We start from the raw sequence: 17,304 nt of genomic DNA on the forward strand, positions 1-17,304 counted from the left end.
TTAAATTTACTCACATTTTCCATATAACTACACTTTATGGCTTCGTCACGCTCATGATGTCGGCTAACACTGCTTGATTCAGATTCTAAATGAACATTCTGGGTTAGGGTGTGTCAATATACAAATTTGAGATTTTTTTTTCTCGGTTAATACGAAACTAGTTTTCTTGTTCTTTACTCAAATTATGTAAATGCTCATGTTTTTTTTGAGACACTTTGATAGGGGAATTTTGCTATAATAATATTAGGACACTATCTCGTCGTTTGAATTTTATTTTGTCTTGTATAGGCTTTCTCCTTGTAGTTGTTGTAATACTTTATTTTCGTAAAAATTAAATTGAATTTTGCATTTATTTGGATAAAAATAACATTGAACCACTTTATTTTCTTAAAAGTAATTTGTATTTATTTGGGTTAAAATTACATTGAACTACTTTATTTTTATAAAAAGAATTGAATTCGCATTTATTTGGGTAAAAAATACATTTGCTTTCTGTGGTCATAGTTTGCTTTACTTTTCACTTTGATCCTTGTCTATTTAATTTTGGTAGTTTAGTCTTGTAATTTTGTTTAATTAGAAATCAAGTCCTACAAGCTTAACATTTAAAGAAAGATAGACGGAGTTATGTTTTGGGTTGATTGAAAACAATTTACAGAGACAAAAAAGCCCTCACACGTGACTTTGACGGAGTTTACAATGTGAACTCAACTGAAATCAGACTGTAATGCTGAAATTGTCAAAACTATCCTTCATAGTTGTCATACTACAATAAAGAACAAACTGTACATCTCATAATTATTATTGTGACCAATGAGAATTTATTAAGTTATATAAAAAACTCTTAAACAATGAAAACGCTCAACGCTCATGTTTTCTATACACTGGTGCATGCCTCGGAACTATAAATTTGTCATTTTCCATAGTTGATGAATTTGTACGTATTATCTTTTAATGAATTTTGAAAATGCACATAAAATTTTTATTCATATTTTTTTGGGAAAACAATAAGATAAATAAAACTAAGAACATTGTGGGACCGTGATTTTAGAGGGCTGAAGTAAGGCTGATTCAAATATGAATACCTCAGAAGTCTGGTCATGGATTCGAGTGGAGTTGGATCAGACAATGACCCTGTTTTGGGGCAATAGGCGAAGTCCGAGTGACTCTGTTAAGATGACCATACTGGTCTTGCAAAATACGCGATCTGATCCAGATATGGATTCAATCAGATCTTTATAAAGTCTTGAAGTTCTTACAATCTAGGAATTGCCATGCATCGCAAGTAATCACAACTACTAAAATGATGCAATTTCTACTTCTAGATATCCTCTAGGATTCTCTCAGCGTAGAACAATAATTATATTTTAAAAAGGTCTCTCTCCCCACTGTATAAATACACTCATATAGGGTTCGTCTCTGGTAATGCAATTTCGATTCTCTAATTCTTTTGCCCATTGCTTGAGTCTAAAACAATTCACTAACTTGACTGTTAAATAGCCTATGCCCGACAGAACCCCAGTTATTGGGCTTGCTCATAATTGTTTATTATTTAGCAAATAGTTGAGTTTGTGCATCTTTTTCATGTACCGAAATGTGTATACCGAAATATATTATATTGAACTAATGCATTTAAATGTTAGAACCGAAATGTATGTATTGAAATATATGCACTGAAATGTATTATATTAAATTAATGTACCTAAATATGTGTACCGAAATGTATGCACCAAAATGTTAGTACCGAAATGTATTATATTGAATTAATGTACCTAAATGTTTGTATCGAAATGTATGTACCGAAATATGTGTACTTAAATGTATACACGAGAATCTATTATAATGAATTTAACGTATCTAAATAAAGAAAACAAAGTACATCGAAATATATTGTATAACAAAAATTAGTTTATCTAAATGTTTACAACAAAATATATTACGATAAATGAAATGAAAATTATAATTAAATAAAATTAATATATTAAAAATTAGGAAGAAAAAGAGAAATAATTTAAAAAATCAAAATATAATTAATAAATAAAGTTATTAATGTATCAAGAGACTAAAATTAAATTTTGATTTACTTATAGTTTTAATCTAAAAGTCATATTTACTAAGAATTAAAATGAAGTTTCTATTATTTTATCAGCATGTTAGAAATAAAATCATGCGCCAATTGTGGCACTTCCGTAATAAATTCAGAGAGTAATAAATTCATGCGCCAATTGTGGCACTTCCGTAATAACAACCCAAACAGGGGTCAATTGCGAGTTCTACCCCTCTACGGAAATACCTAACGGCAGTCAACCGGACGAAACCCCGCACAGTTAGAAAAGACCCATATAAAGCAGAGAAGTGCTTCCACCACCAAAAGCTCTGAGCACAAAATAAGAGAGAGGAGTGAAATGGTAAAGAATTAAATCCAAAAAACAAAGAAAAATGAGTTTTAAATAAAATTTTCGAAAAAAAAGAAAATAAAATCGCTAGGGTTTGACGCCAAAAATTGGAAGAGGAGTGAGGTGAGTCGCCGATTCCACCCGTCAACTTCGATTCTCTAGGATCCGTCGGTCTGTAGCCCCCACTGAGAAATTTTCGCGTTAATTTTTTGGGTTTTTGTAGGGAGAGAGTTTTCGAGAGAGAGCGCTTTGAGCTCGGGGGGTGTTTTTGAACGTTGGGATCCGAGGGTCCTGATAGGGTTTCAGTTGGAATTTTATTTTGGTGGGATTTGATTTTTTTTTTGAGCCTTTTTGGGTTTTTCATTTTTTTCCAATTTCTTATTTTTGGTGATTTGGGTTTTTGTTGGATGCGTGTGAATTTGGGTTGAGGTGCATGCAGTCTGGTGGCGGAGGGGGAGGCGGGCCCGGCCGGGGAGTGGGCCCTGCTGGCCGTGCCGGATCGACGTCATCGGCTGCTTCGCCATCTTCATCGTCCTCGGCCGTGTCCACGCCGCAACTGGGTTTTGATTCGGTGCAGCATCAACAACATCAGCAGCAGCAACAACAGCAGCAGCAGCAATTGGGGTCTAGACAGGTAATGATTGATATGTGTGGCTGGAAATTTTGTTTTTTGTTTTGGTGAGAATTTAGTTGAATTGGAATGTGGGTTTTGGAGTTTGGAGTGTTTCTGCAGATGGGTCATTATTAATTTTGTCATTTTTGGCCTGGTTAATGATTGTTGCATTATTTGGGTTTCTAATTGGGAGTGTTGTTCCAAATGGGAGGCAGTGAAATGTTGTTTTTGATGCATCTGTGTGTTGTGGGTATGGTAAGTTAGCTGGTTTGCTTACATGATTTCTTAAATTAGAGCTGTTTAGGGTTTCGAGGAGTCAAACTAGGCAGGTTGTAATGGGAACTGATTGCGACATTGCACTTTTAGCTGCTTAACTGTAACTTGAAATGGACTTTTGCTTCCATTAAATTCAGAAGAGTTTAACGACGACGAGGTGGCGTCTGCTTCTGGTTTTGTTTTACTGTCATCCATTCCTTATATATGGTGTTCAATTATGGATGACCCTGTCCAGCTCGTATTTGTTTCATCTGCTTTACTGCTCTTAAAGTTTATGATAAGTTTGATTTTTATGTTTAAAAGAGGAACCATGTGGTTTAATTTGCTTAGTCCACCTTTTTAGCTAAGCTAAGATAAGCCTTTTTTCCTATAACTTTCTTTTAGGATGAGCCTTGGGTTCTTTTGGTCATGTTATGTTGTTATGGTGGACATTTTCTTTTATTTTAACTTTTTGGTTATTAGTTTTACATGACTAGCTCTATGGCGGGTACAGCTAGCACTAAGTACAAATGGCATGGCTTTCAGAACTTTGAATCTGATATGTACAATCATTGTTCTGGTGCATTGGTAGGATCACATTTGTAATGGAAATCTTTTCAGGTTCCGGGAATTTGTTCAAGTCTTTGTTTTAACTTAAAAGATATCAATCATCTGCTAGACTTGCATAGTTCTTTATCATTGAATTGAAGTTATGTGAACGGTATTGGGGGATATTTGTTATTTGGATTTTTGGCCCTGTCACTACTGTAAGCAGGTTCTTGTATGAACTGATAATGTGACTAAGGTTTTCATAATTTATTGTTCATGCAGCCATTACACCAACAACAATTTTTAAGAAAACCTGAAGGGAATGAAGCTCTTTTAGCATATCAAGCTGCTGGTCTGCAAGGAGTTTTGGGAGGGGGCGGCTCCAGTCAAATGCCTCAACAATCTAGGAAGTTCATTGATTTGGCTCAACAACATGGCTCCCAGGATGGACAGAGTCGTAGTCAAGGTGTTGACCAGCAAGCGGTAAATCCAGTTCATCAAGCATATCTTCAGTATGCTTTTCAGGCTGCCCAGCAGAAGTCAGGTTTGACAATGCAACCTCAGCAGCAAGCTAAAATGGGATTGTTGGGGCCGCCATCTGGAAAGGATCAGGACATGCGATTGGGAAATATGAAAATGCAGGAAGTCATGTCTAATCAGGCACCTAGTCAGGCACTAGCATCGTCTTCTAAGAATTTGACGGAACACTTTATTCGTGGAGAAAAGCAGGTTGGCCAAGGACAGCCATCAGTCTCTGACCAAAGGAGTGACTCGAAGCCTTCAGCCCAACCATCAGGCATGGGTCAATTCATGCCCGGAAACATGTTAAGGCCAATGTTGGCACCACAGTCTCAGCCAAGTGGCCAAACCATGCCAAATAACCAGATTGCGTTGGTTAATCAGTTGCAAGCATTTGCACTTGAGCACAACATTGATCTTTCACAGCCTGGAAATGCAAACTTAATGTCACAGCTCATTCCACTGTTGCAGTCGAGGATTTCTGCTCAACAAAAAGCTAATGAAAGCAACATTGGGGCACAATCCTCACCTGTTCCAGTGTCAAAGCAACAGGTTACTTCTCCTCCAGTAGCAATTGAGAGTTCTCCTCGTGCTAATACATCAAGTGATGTATCTGGACAGTCTAGCTCTGCAAAAGCAAAGCAGACAGTTGCGGCTAACCCGTTTGGTTCAGGTTCAAATAGTAGCATATTTAACAATAGTAACGGCCCTATGCAGCAGTTTTCTGTTCATGGCAGAGAAAACCAGATGCCACCTAGGCAGTCAAATCCTATTGGAAATGGAATGACTTCTACCTATCCCACAGTGTCATCCGCAAACACAAGCCAGGGGGTGGATCACTCTTTTCATGTAAAAAATTCACAAAACAATCCAGAAACTTTGCAGATGCAATACCATCGACAGTTGAGTGGATCTTCTCCACAAGCTGTAGTTCCTAATGATGGGGTTTCTGGCAACAAGAGCCAGTCACAAGGTGGACTGGCTACTCAGATGGGACAGCAACGCCATGGGTTCACTAAACAGCAGCTGCATGTTCTTAAAGCACAAATACTAGCATTTAGGCGACTCAAGGTGCATTATTCTCTGTTTTTCTCCCTTCCTTTTTGCATTTTCAATTGTATGTTTAGTTTGTACATTTTATGAAACTCCAGATGCTTTAGAGTTGATTAATGAACGTGTTGCTTACTTCCATTTCCCATTGATTGATAGAAAGGTGAAGGCACACTCCCTCAAGAACTTCTACGGGCTATTGCTCCACCACCTCTTGAGATGCAGCCACAGCAGCAATTGCTTCCTGGAGGAGGAAATATTCATGATAAATCTTCTGGGAAAACTTTAGAAGATCATGTGCGTCATATGGAGTCCAATGAGAAAGATTCACAGGCTGTGGCATCAATGAATGCACAGAACGGTGCAAAAGAGGAAGCTTTTGCCGGAGAAGAGAAAGCAATTGTATCAACAGTCCATGTGCAAGGAGCGCTCGCTGTGGTGAAGGAACCTACTCCTTTGGTGTCTTCTGGAAAAGAAGAGCAGCATTCGACTTTATCTTCTGTAAAGTCAGACCATGAAGTTGAACGTGGTATTCAAAAAGCTTCTGCTAGAAGTGAGATTAAAGTTGATAGGGGGAAGTCTGTTGCATCACAGGTCACACAGGTCGCTGTATCTGATGTCATGCAAGTTAAAAAGCCTGCACAAGCAAGCACTGTACCACTGCCAAAAGATGTTAGCTCTGCTAGAAAGTATCATGGACCTCTTTTTGATTTCCCCTTTTTCACTAGGAAACATGACTCTTTAGGTTCAGGGGTGATGGTAAACAATAACAACAACAACAACAATAATCTAACATTGGCATATGACGTCAAAGATCTTGTTTTTGAGGAAGGTGTGGAAGTTCTTAACAAGAAGAGGACAGAAAATATCAAGAAGATTGGTGGTCTTTTGGCAGTAAATTTGGAAAGGAAACGGATTAGGCCCGATCTTGTCTTGCGGTTGCAAATTGAAGAAAAAAAGCTTCGACTTTCAGATTTACAGGCACGCTTAAGAGATGAAATTGATCAACATCAGCAGGAAATAATGGCAATGCCTGACAGGCCTTATCGGAAGTTTGTTCGGCTTTGCGAACGTCAGCGGATGGAGCTGTCTAGGCAAGTGCAGGCCTCTCAGAAAGCAATGAGAGAGAAGCAACTGAAATCTATTTTCCAATGGCGTAAGAAGCTTCTAGAAGCTCACTGGGCCATTCGCGATGCACGGACTGCACGTAACAGGGGAGTTGCCAAATATCATGAGAGAATGTTGAGGGAATTTTCGAAGAGAAAGGATGATCATAGGAATAAAAGGATGGAAGCACTGAAGAATAATGATGTTGAAAGGTACAGGGAAATGTTGCTGGAACAGCAGACTAGTATCCCAGGGGATGCAGCAGAGAGATATGCTGTTTTATCATCTTTCCTGAGTCAGACTGAGGAATATCTTCATAAACTTGGAAGTAAAATAACATCAGCTAAGAATCAGCAAGAAGTGGAAGAGGCAGCAAATGCTGCTGCAGCTGCTGCACGTTTACAGGTTTGGTCTCCCTCATTCTCCCCACTGGACTTTTTATTTTTATCATTCTTGAATTTTTATTTTCACATGATCTTTTAATAGAACCCTGTTCCTATATGGGTACAAAGTTTGAGAAATGATAGCAATCTTTGCACTAACCTTTGCATCTGGATCTTCTCACATTAACAAATGCCAGGTGTCATTTTTACACAAGTAATGAAGACATGTAATGTCTTTGAAATTATATTTCCTGTTTTCCATCTTTAATTCCCAGCCAAAAGCAAAAGCATTAAAAGTTGATTTTTGTGAAAAAAAATGACGTGGCATTTGTCAAAGTGAAAAGGTTTAAATGCAAAGGTTAGTGCAAAGGTTGCTAGTGTTCTCCACGAAGTTTTTCTTCTTGTGGTAAACCATGCTGATCCTGTTCTCTGTTACTTATCCATGTTGGAATCTGTGTCTACAAATAGGGTCTCTCAGAGGAAGAAGTTAGGACGGCAGCGGCTTGTGCTGGAGAGGAAGTAATGATTAGAAATCGATTTATTGAGATGAATGCACCTAGAGACAGTTCATCTGTTAACAAGTAAGTTTATCGTTGGCTTCGCTTGATAACAGAGAATTTGAATTGCGGTTGGCTCTTGAGATGTATTTTTTTGCTTGTGCTTGCTTTTAAAGTGGCCTAGTAACTTACCATATCTATCTCTCATATTTCTTAATTTTGTACTTCTCATATTGCACTATCCATTTGTTTCAAAAACTTTTATTTTAAAGAAGAGCTCTCTTATGTGTTGTGAATGAACTTTCATATGTATAATAATCAATATCTACTATTTGTTTCTCATTCTTCATGAATATTTTCAGGTATTATAGTCTTGCACATGCTGTGAATGAAAGGGTCATAAGGCAACCCTCGATGTTACGGACTGGAAACTTAAGAGACTATCAACTTGTAGGTTTCTGCAATTAAGAATATTTACTATTTACGTTTTGCCTTCAGTCGCCATTGCTTTTGTAGCATACTAGACCTTTTTTTGACTGTCTGTTTGATTCCGCAGGTTGGGTTGCAATGGATGCTTTCTCTGTATAACAACAAATTAAATGGAATATTAGCAGATGAAATGGGTCTTGGGAAAACAGTACAGGTAAGTTTCTCTTCTGTTCAGTGCCTTGCTTCAGACATGAAAAGCCAAATCTTATTATGGTGCACAGCTTTTGCGGTTGATATATCATATATTCGTATTGGCCATATGTGGGGGAGTGAGTCTCATGTTTCCATTTGCAGTCTCTGAGTTTACCTAAATGATCTATAATCCTCATGCAGGTAATGGCATTGATTGCATATTTAATGGAGTTCAAAGGGAACTATGGGCCGCATCTCATAATTGTTCCAAATGCTGTCTTGGTAAATTGGAAGGTTAGTTTATTTGCTGTTCTACTTCTACAATATCTACATTGCTTACCATTTGCTATGATGCCTAACTGAGTTCCCTGTACAGAGTGAGTTGCATACTTGGCTTCCATCCGTGTCATGCATTTATTATGTTGGTGGGAAGGATCAACGGGCAAAATTGTTTTCTCAAGTACGATTCACCAATTTTTTTATCTACTTAAATGTTTGAATTCTAGAACAATGTTAACCTTCCTTTTGCTATTTGGTATGTAGGAGGTTTGTGCCTTGAAGTTTAATGTCCTCGTGACAACTTATGAGTTCATTATGTATGATCGGTCTAAACTCTCAAAAATTGATTGGAAGTATATAATAATTGATGAAGCACAAAGGATGAAAGACAGGGAATCGGTTCTAGCACGTGATCTTGATAGGTATCGTTGCCAAAGGCGCTTGCTTTTGACAGGAACACCATTGCAGGTTCGTTAAGAGAGGTCGCAACACTCGTATACGTACATTATTTAACTTCCTTTTTAAGAAGTCAAGAAATGCTTGATGAGGATGCAATTTTCTGTAGATGCAAACATAATATGTGCTTTATTTTGATAGATAGACCTAACTAAGTTATGGCTGAAAATATTTAGCTGCTGATTTGATTTGATAGCCTTTTTGATTAATTTGTCTATTCATAAATGGAAGCATGCGATTTATTCTTATTTTATTTGAAAATACAAGGCATGAAAAACCAATATACTATGAAGTTAAAATAGAGAACCTAATTCATTGAACTTAGAAATGTTATTCTGTTCAAAATAAATTAGAAGTGTCAGTCATGAATGAGATTAATGATCTGTTTGATCATTTGGTTGCTTATGTGTATGTATTTATCCTTGTTTTATTGTTTTATTATTTTGAATTGAGCTGATGTGGGAATAACTTTTCAATTACAGAATGATTTAAAGGAACTCTGGTCACTTTTAAATCTGCTTCTTCCAGAAGTATTTGATAATCGGAAAGCATTTCATGACTGGTTTTCAAAACCCTTTCAAAAGGAAGCCCCTACACCAAATGCAGAAGATGACTGGCTTGAAACTGAAAAGAAAGTTATCATCATTCACCGACTTCATCAAATTTTAGAGCCTTTTATGCTTAGGCGGCGTGTTGAAGATGTGGAAGGTGCACTCCCATCTAAGGTATGCTTTAGCGATTATCCTTAGTAATCATTTCTTACTGTGGTTGATTTCTAACAATGATGCTTGTTTGCAGATCTCCATCGTTTTGAGGTGTAGAATGTCAGCCATTCAAAGTGCTGTATATGACTGGATCAAATCAACAGGCACTATTCGAGTGGATCCTGAAGAAGAGAAGCTAAGGATTCAAAAAAATCCACAATACCAGCCCAAAGTGTACAAAACATTAAATAATAGATGTATGGAACTGCGAAAAACTTGCAATCATCCGCTGCTCAATTACCCGTTCTTCAATGATTTTTCCAAGGATTTTCTTGTAAGATCCTGTGGGAAATTATGGATCCTGGACAGGATCCTTGTTAAACTTCAAAAAACAGGGCATCGAGTACTTCTTTTCAGTACCATGACAAAACTCCTTGATATTTTGGAAGAATACTTGCAGTGGCGTCATCTTGTCTTCAGAAGGATTGATGGAACAACCAGTTTAGAAGACCGTGAGTCAGCTATAGTGGATTTCAACAGACCTGGTTCAGACTGCTTTATCTTCTTACTTAGTATTCGTGCTGCGGGTCGGGGTCTTAATCTCCAGTCTGCTGATACAGTTGTCATATATGATCCTGATCCAAACCCTAAAAATGAAGAGCAGGCAGTTGCTAGAGCCCATCGCATTGGACAGAAGAGAGAGGTCAAGGTCATCTATTTGGAAGCAGTTGTTGACAAAATGGCTAGCCATCAGAAAGAGGATGAACTACGAAGTGGAGGTACAGTTGATTCAGAGGATGACCTTGCTGGTAAGGACCGGTATATCGGATCAATTGAGAGCCTCATAAGAAACAATATTCAACAGTACAAGATTGACATGGCTGATGAGGTTATCAATGCTGGGCGTTTTGACCAGAGAACAACTCATGAAGAGAGACGTATGACTCTGGAAACCTTACTGCATGATGAAGAAAGGTACCAAGAAACTCTTCATGATGTTCCCTCATTACAGGAGGTAAATCGCAGGATTGCTAGAAGTGAAGAAGAAGTTGAATTGTTTGATCAGATGGACGAAGAACTTGACTGGATTGAAGAAATGACAAGGTACAACCAGCTCCCCAAATGGCTTCGAACCAGTACAAACGAAGTAAACGCTGTGATTGCCAGTTTATCAAAAAGACCATCTAAGACCACTTTGTTGGGTGGCAATGCTGGTTTGGAGTCCACTGAAATGGGCTCTGGTTCATCTCCGAAAACTGAAAGAAAGAGGGGGCGGCCCAAGAAAAATCATCCTAGCTACAAGGAGTTAGATGATGACAATGGCGAATACTTTGAAGCAAGTTCTGATGAGAATGAAGAAGAGGGAGAAGTTGAAGAGTTAGAGGATGATGAATATAGTGGTGCTGTTGAGGCAACACCAATTATTAAGGAACAAGTGGAAGAGGATGTCCTTGAATGTGATGGTGGATACGAATATCCCAAGGATTCAGAAAGAGTTAGAAACAACCACATACTAGAAGAAGCTGGGTCCTCAGGATCATCCTCAGACAGTCGGAGATTGATGCAGACAGTGTCTCCCGTTTCTTCTCAGAAATTTGGGTCCCTGTCTGCCTTAGATGGTAGGCCGGGATCTGCTTCAAAGAGGATGGTATGTCTTATCTCTCTGTATTGATTCTTTATAGTTGGGTTGTTTGTGTGTGCTATTTCACTAATGTCTCTTGGTGTTTTCCAGCAAGATGATGTAGAGGAAGGTGAGATTGTCGTATCGGGTGATTCTCATGTGGACCATTTGGACCACCAACAATCTGGAAGTTCGAATCATGACCGTGATGAAGGTGAAGATGAACAGGTTTTGCAACCCAAGATCAAGAGGAAGCGTAGCCTTCGGGTTCGCCCTCGTCATACCATAGAGAGGCCAGAGGAGAAGTCTGGTAGTGAGACGCCATCTCTTCAACGGGGAGATTCATCTCTGTTGCCATTTCATGTGGACCATAAATCTCAAGCACAGTCAAGGGCTGATTCTGAAATCAAAACATATGGAGAGCCCCATGCTGTAAAGCACGACCAAAGTGATTCATCTTCAAAAACTAGGCGAATTTTGCCTAGGAGAGGCTCTAATATGTCCAAAGTGCATGTTTCACCTAAATCTGGCAGATCAAATGGCATGTCTGATCCTGCGGAAGATGCTGCTGAACCCCACAGAGAAAATTGGGATGGAAAAGTTGGGAATACTAGTGGAACTTCTGTTTATGGCACAAAAATGTCTGAGATCGTCCAGAGAAAGGTATGCACTTGTCTCCTATATTCTGTTTGAAATTACTGCTGTGTTCTGATTTTTGAGGTGATAAATGCTGCCCTTATCTGCTGCTTGCACTTGCACTAGCACACGCGCGCACACACAGATATATAATATGTCATAAGGTGCCTGCTTCCTGTTTATGCAGTACGTCTGAAACATCAGTATATAATTATACTGGTAGATGTGGTGTGGCGTGTAAATGTAAACACGTGTTGGCCTTTATTCTTTGTTTATTTTGTTTTGGCTATGGTTTTTCTCTTGCAATTCTTTGTTGAAGTCTAACTAATATTGCTACATTTGCAGTGCAAGAATGTAATTAGCAAGTTCCAAAGGAGAATAGACAAGGAAGGTCCTCAGATAGTACCTTTACTAACAGATTTGTGGAAGCGCATTGAAAATTCTAGTTACGCAAGTGGATCTGGAAATAATCTCTTGGATTTACGAAAGATTGATCAGCGGATAGAGAGGTTGGAGTATGCTGGAGTAATGGAGCTTGTGTCCGATGTGCAGTCTATGTTGAAAAATGGAATGCAGTTTTATGGGTTTAACTATGAGGTAAGTTGCTCAAGTTTTGATGTTCTGCCTTTGTTCATTGGTATACTGATTCACTGCATTTCCATTCTGTCTTAATTACCTTTTATTTTTATTTTTTTTAACTATTGTCTCTCATCTCTGTATGCTAAAACATACATCTTGTACAACATCCAGAAAACTGGATTTGGTTAAAACATGGCTACAGAAAAGTAACCTGTTGATAGTGTTGTAGCCAAAGTGTGTAAAGTGTTTAAAGGTTTGAGGGCCACAAAAACCCTAAACTTTTGATAGTTTATGAATGCCTGTATTTTTCAATTGTATGTGCAAGTGACAGATTTCCTTCCTTTGCTGTTAGTAGATGCATTTATGTACTTATGGTCTGCAGTCTTCCAATAAATTGAACTGACAGCCTCGGGTTTAACAATGATGCACAGGTAAGAACTGAAGCCAGGAAAGTACATGATCTTTTCTTTGATATCTTGAAAATAGCTTTTGCGGAGACTGATTTTCGAGAAGCCAGAAGTGCACTCTCATTTACTAGCCCAGTTTTAACCAGCAATGCTCCGTCCCCTAGGGCGGCAACTGTTGGCCTAAGCAAGAGACACAAACTGATAAATGAGGTGGAGCCTGACTCAACCCCCCAACAGAAGCCACAACAACGTGCACCAATTTTCAACGGCGAAGACACAAGGGTGCGAAGCCATATGCTCCAGAAGGAATCAAGACTTGGGAGTGGAAGTGGTAACAGTCGGGACCACTATCACCAGGATGATTCTCCACCGCTTGCTCATCCAGGGGATCTGGTTATCTGCAAGAAAAAGAGAAAAGACAGGGAGAAGTCCGTGGTGAAGACCAGGACTGGATCTGCTGGCCCTGTTTCACCCCCAAGCGTGGGTCGCAGTATTAGAAGTCCAGGTCCAAATTCAGTTCCAAAACAGAACCCCCATTCGCAAGGGTGGGCTAACCAGCCTGGTCAGCCGACGAACAAGGGTGGAGGGTCGGTCGGTTGGGCCAATCCCGTGAAGAGGTTAAGGACAGATTCTGGAAAGAGACGCCCGAGCCATTTATGACTCCGCATAAGGATTGACAGATGATGTGCTGGAAGACGACGTCGCTCCTTTTCTTCTTCTCCATCTTGTTCATAGATTTAGTGGCATAAGCGCAGTTAGCCAGACTGTTCATACAGTGTAGGTCTTGGTTTACCATCACCTTTTTTTCGTAAAATTCTCAGTAGTTGTTTCTTAAAACTTGCGTGGCTCGCAGGTCTTACCCTCCCTCTGATAGAGGAGAGGAGAGCAGACCTTTGTAAAGTAAGACATTCCCTTGGTACCAAATCTTGAAGATTTCATGTTTATCATTGTGGCGATTCGTGCCAATGAATTGACATATTATGACATGATATCATAAGCATGGGACACTAGAGTGAGCGTACCCATGCCATGGGGTCTGGAAGTCGTCCGGATTTCGCCGGCTGAAGTTAGAGAATGCGTGTGCAGATTATGGACCAACATGTTTAAGAACATTGATTCGAGACACCAGATAAATAAAGCAAACGAACGATTGATGCATGAACACAAATGGTACATACATTCACAAGGGCAAAGGAAACTGATACAAGCTGGGAAATTTTCTTTCCCTTCCCAATATCCAGTCTTGTTTGGAGTTGGGATGAATTAAGAAAAGGCTACAACATCATGTACAGAGATGCAAACGGTTATAAAACAAGGGACCTGAAATCCCTATGGATCGGCTTGTCCTGCAACTTGATCGTCGCAAGAATCAGATTCAGCATCACTCATTTCCTCGTCACTTGATTCTTCTTCCGGGGCAGCTCCTATATCCTCAGCCTTGGCATACTTCAGACAGAATTCTGTATGATTGAGCAATAGCAGTCACGTCCAAAGTTACAGGAATTCAATGCAACAGCTGTGTATATATCAACAGGATCTAATCTATGTATGAAGTATCGATACTTGCACATTGACATAGCCGAATCCAATAGTTAAATTAGAAGAATGTGATTTGAATTGGACTTAAACTCGGAGCCGATTGAGATTTAGCTTGCCCAAATCCAATCCAGTTCAGGATTCAAGTAAATTTCTGTTCAAATTCCACAAGATCCATATTTCACCAGTCAAATAAAACGCAAAGAATAATCGATCAAGAAATAAAACGCAAAGAATAATCGATCAAGAAAATGCAACAGTCTTGTTTAGCGAGGAATTGGAAAAATCCATAAATGCAGAAATCCAGGGACCGTTTGATAACTATTCTGTTTTTGTCTTAAGTTTACTTCTCAAACATAACACTTCAGTTCACACTGTATGAATAAGAGAAGCATTATTATGTCAACACTCTGAGGTTTATACCCCGCAAACAAAAGGTTTAACACTAATTAGCACTAACCTAGTAATCTTGACAAGGATACACTGAAGCCAAAACTTTAGGGAGACAAGAAGCTAAAAAATACCTTTAACTCTTTGTTCATAAGCAGGTCGGTCACGCATCATCAAAGCTGCAGCCTCTCCGTTTAAAGGGTCAGACGGATTGGGATACAGGAGAAGCTGTGGCAAGAACACTTCAAATACGTTTACCAGATCTGGAAACACAGGCAGATGTAAGACCAATAATTTCAACAATAAAACTTGGATTTCGGTATAAAAAGTAAGGCTGGTTAAATGTGTTTACCAAACATGGGGCTCCACGTCTGATTGATAACATCTAAACAAACTGAGCCAGACCTGAAATTAGATTCCTCTTATCGTTTAATCGACAGCGCAACACAATTCAGAATAGTAGGAATTTATGATGGTTAGTTTAGTACTCACATCTCATCAACATTTGGGTGGTACATCTTATTGACAAAGCCTATTGAGGGAGATTTATAGGGATAAGCATCTGGTAGCTCAACTCTTATCCTCCACACACCTCCCTGATAAATACCTGCCACAATCCATGATATCGACGAAAAGGCCAATTCAAGTAGCTACTTTGCAAACCCAAATTATCAAATCCAATTAGAGCAATTCCATTAGAACTTGTTATCAAATCAAACACATTTATAACATAGAGCAAGTTTATTTCTTTTTGATCATTAAGTGCTAGATTTCTTCCAGATTTCCAATCAAGAATCTACAACTCATAACATCTATAAATTCAAAAATTAGCTCAATCAAGAAATAATCAAAATCAGCACAAAAATACAAGAAAAAAAAATCATGGAGTAGCTCTAAAAATTAGAAGAAAAAAAGAACTCAAGGGTTTTGAAGGTATACTGTCAGTGGGTCCATGGAAATCCACATAGAACTCATGCATTCCATCATTGATCATTTCTACCTTGTAATCACTCATCATCCTGATAGAACACAAGGAAAAGAAAACAGGAAGGAAAATTAAGATAAAACAATATTAATCTGAGAAAAACACAGAATATTAAGAATTATATAATCAGAAAATTCACAGTTTCATCAAGTCCATCTCTCTGCGTTTGCTTGGGGAAGACATGGTGTTGGGGCAAGTCAATTTCTGTGTTCTTCTGTGCTATGAGTTCTGAGAGAGAGAGAGAGAGAGAGAGAGAGAGAGAGAGAGGAGTTTCTTGCAAACTGAGAGAACTAGAAAACGGTTTAGACAAACAATAAGTGAAAAGTAGAAGATAATCAAATAAAAATGATGGCTGAAATTTTCTTGCAGGACCCACTTTTTAAATTTTTATACTGATCGCTTTACATTGGTTGCACTTTCTCGAAAGATTCCTTCTTTGTCAAACAATTCTATTCATTCCAATAAAATTTGAGAATTTTAAGAAAAATTTTATAATACTGTTTATTTTAACGAAAAATCATATTTTTACATCAAAAAATCAATCTTGATACTATTCACTTTACCATTTACTTTTTCTTTATCTTTAAAACTCAGAGTTTTCAAACCAATTTTCAATAGTTTTCATATAAAATTACTCTTCCCAACCACACGTAATTGCCAATTCAAACAGATTAATTAAACATTACTCAACGCCTCCTTCCAAATTCCCCATGACATCATTAATTCTTGTCCTTTTCAAGGTTATAAATTAAAAAAATGACAAATCATAAATATGTCTATTCATGACTGATCATTATGTCATCAATTGTCTTTCCTTTTAAAAAAGAAGAAAAATGAATGATCATTGTGCCACGATTAATCTTTAACACGATTAATCTTTAACATCGTGCATTGATTAATCTGCTTTGATATTATAAATAAAGATGATGTTTTGATATGAGGCACTTTTTACATTCTATGTGAACAAAGAAACTTAATGGTTGGGACGAGTGATTTGTTTTTCCTTAACATTATGATGAGTTTTTAACTTAAATCTCTAACTTAGGGTTTAATGTTCTGCTGTCATGTATTTTATATTACCAAAATTGTTACTTTTAAACATTTTAATTCTAATTTTGGCTTGGTCACATGAACACTTTAACTATATAACATATATATATATATATATATATATTACATGACGAACTTTAACAATCTGAATCGTCTGTTTTGTAAAGTCTTGATTCATAGATTATTCTTGTAAAAATTTAATTTAATCCGAAACCATTGCCTATTTTATTATAACGATGAAATTTCATTATTTCATAGAACAAAATGTTTGTTAATTTCTTGGCGGTTAGGTGTCTCGCGTCCCTTCCAACTCGAGGTTGTGCGTATGCTTTGGCACTGGTGGTAAGAGTAACCAATCTCCCCTTTTTTAGTTTTAGTGTCAATTTCCTTGAACTCAATTACATGTCTCAAATATTTCCGATTTGGCTAATATTTTGTAAGGATGATCTAAGAGATGCAACTTAAAAAATAGACGGTGCGGATCATTGAAGTTCATTGTGGTGTGAGCCTCACAATGGATCCCCATTTAAAAAAAAAAATAGGGATCTCTTTAGGAAAGACCTCCTATATATATATATATATATATCAAACTGTCAAAAATGAAACCACCACGAGGTGGCTTAGTGGTTGGGGACTAATTCTAGGCTTGTATTCCACACGGAACATCATAGGTT

At 38.0% G+C, this 17,304-nt stretch overlaps 2 protein-coding genes across 2 annotated transcripts; one reads left to right on the forward strand and one right to left on the reverse strand.

The window, feature by feature from the left end:
• The first annotated feature begins 2,353 nt into the window (after positions 1-2,353).
• Positions 2,354-13,616, forward strand: LOC103940813 (ATP-dependent helicase BRM). The gene is made up of 14 exons (XM_048565170.1): positions 2,354-3,027; positions 4,093-5,400; positions 5,539-6,891; positions 7,338-7,450; positions 7,729-7,816; positions 7,923-8,009; positions 8,189-8,281; positions 8,364-8,447; positions 8,531-8,734; positions 9,205-9,447; positions 9,521-11,074; positions 11,159-11,710; positions 12,029-12,280; positions 12,694-13,616. The coding sequence occupies exons 1-14, from the start codon at positions 2,827-2,829 to the stop codon at positions 13,327-13,329; spliced, it is 6,768 nt and encodes a 2,255-aa protein (XP_048421127.1). The 5' UTR covers positions 2,354-2,826; the 3' UTR covers positions 13,330-13,616.
• Positions 13,617-13,803: 187 nt separating this feature from the next.
• LOC103940811 (ubiquitin-conjugating enzyme E2-23 kDa-like) lies at positions 13,804-15,881 on the reverse strand. The gene is made up of 6 exons (XM_009350990.3): positions 15,720-15,881; positions 15,535-15,614; positions 15,088-15,202; positions 14,948-15,000; positions 14,730-14,858; positions 13,804-14,129 (listed from the first exon to the last, which is right to left on the reverse strand). Exons 1-6 carry the CDS (start codon positions 15,761-15,763, stop codon positions 13,999-14,001), a joined length of 552 nt encoding a protein of 183 aa, XP_009349265.1. The 5' UTR covers positions 15,764-15,881; the 3' UTR covers positions 13,804-13,998.
• Positions 15,882-17,304: the final 1,423 nt, after the last annotated feature.

The sequence above is a fragment of a genome, unplaced genomic scaffold (genome assembly GCF_019419815.1).
Source record: "Pyrus x bretschneideri cultivar Hongxiangsu unplaced genomic scaffold, Pyrus_bretschneideri_v1 Contig4, whole genome shotgun sequence".
NCBI lineage: Eukaryota > Viridiplantae > Streptophyta > Magnoliopsida > Rosales > Rosaceae > Pyrus > Pyrus x bretschneideri.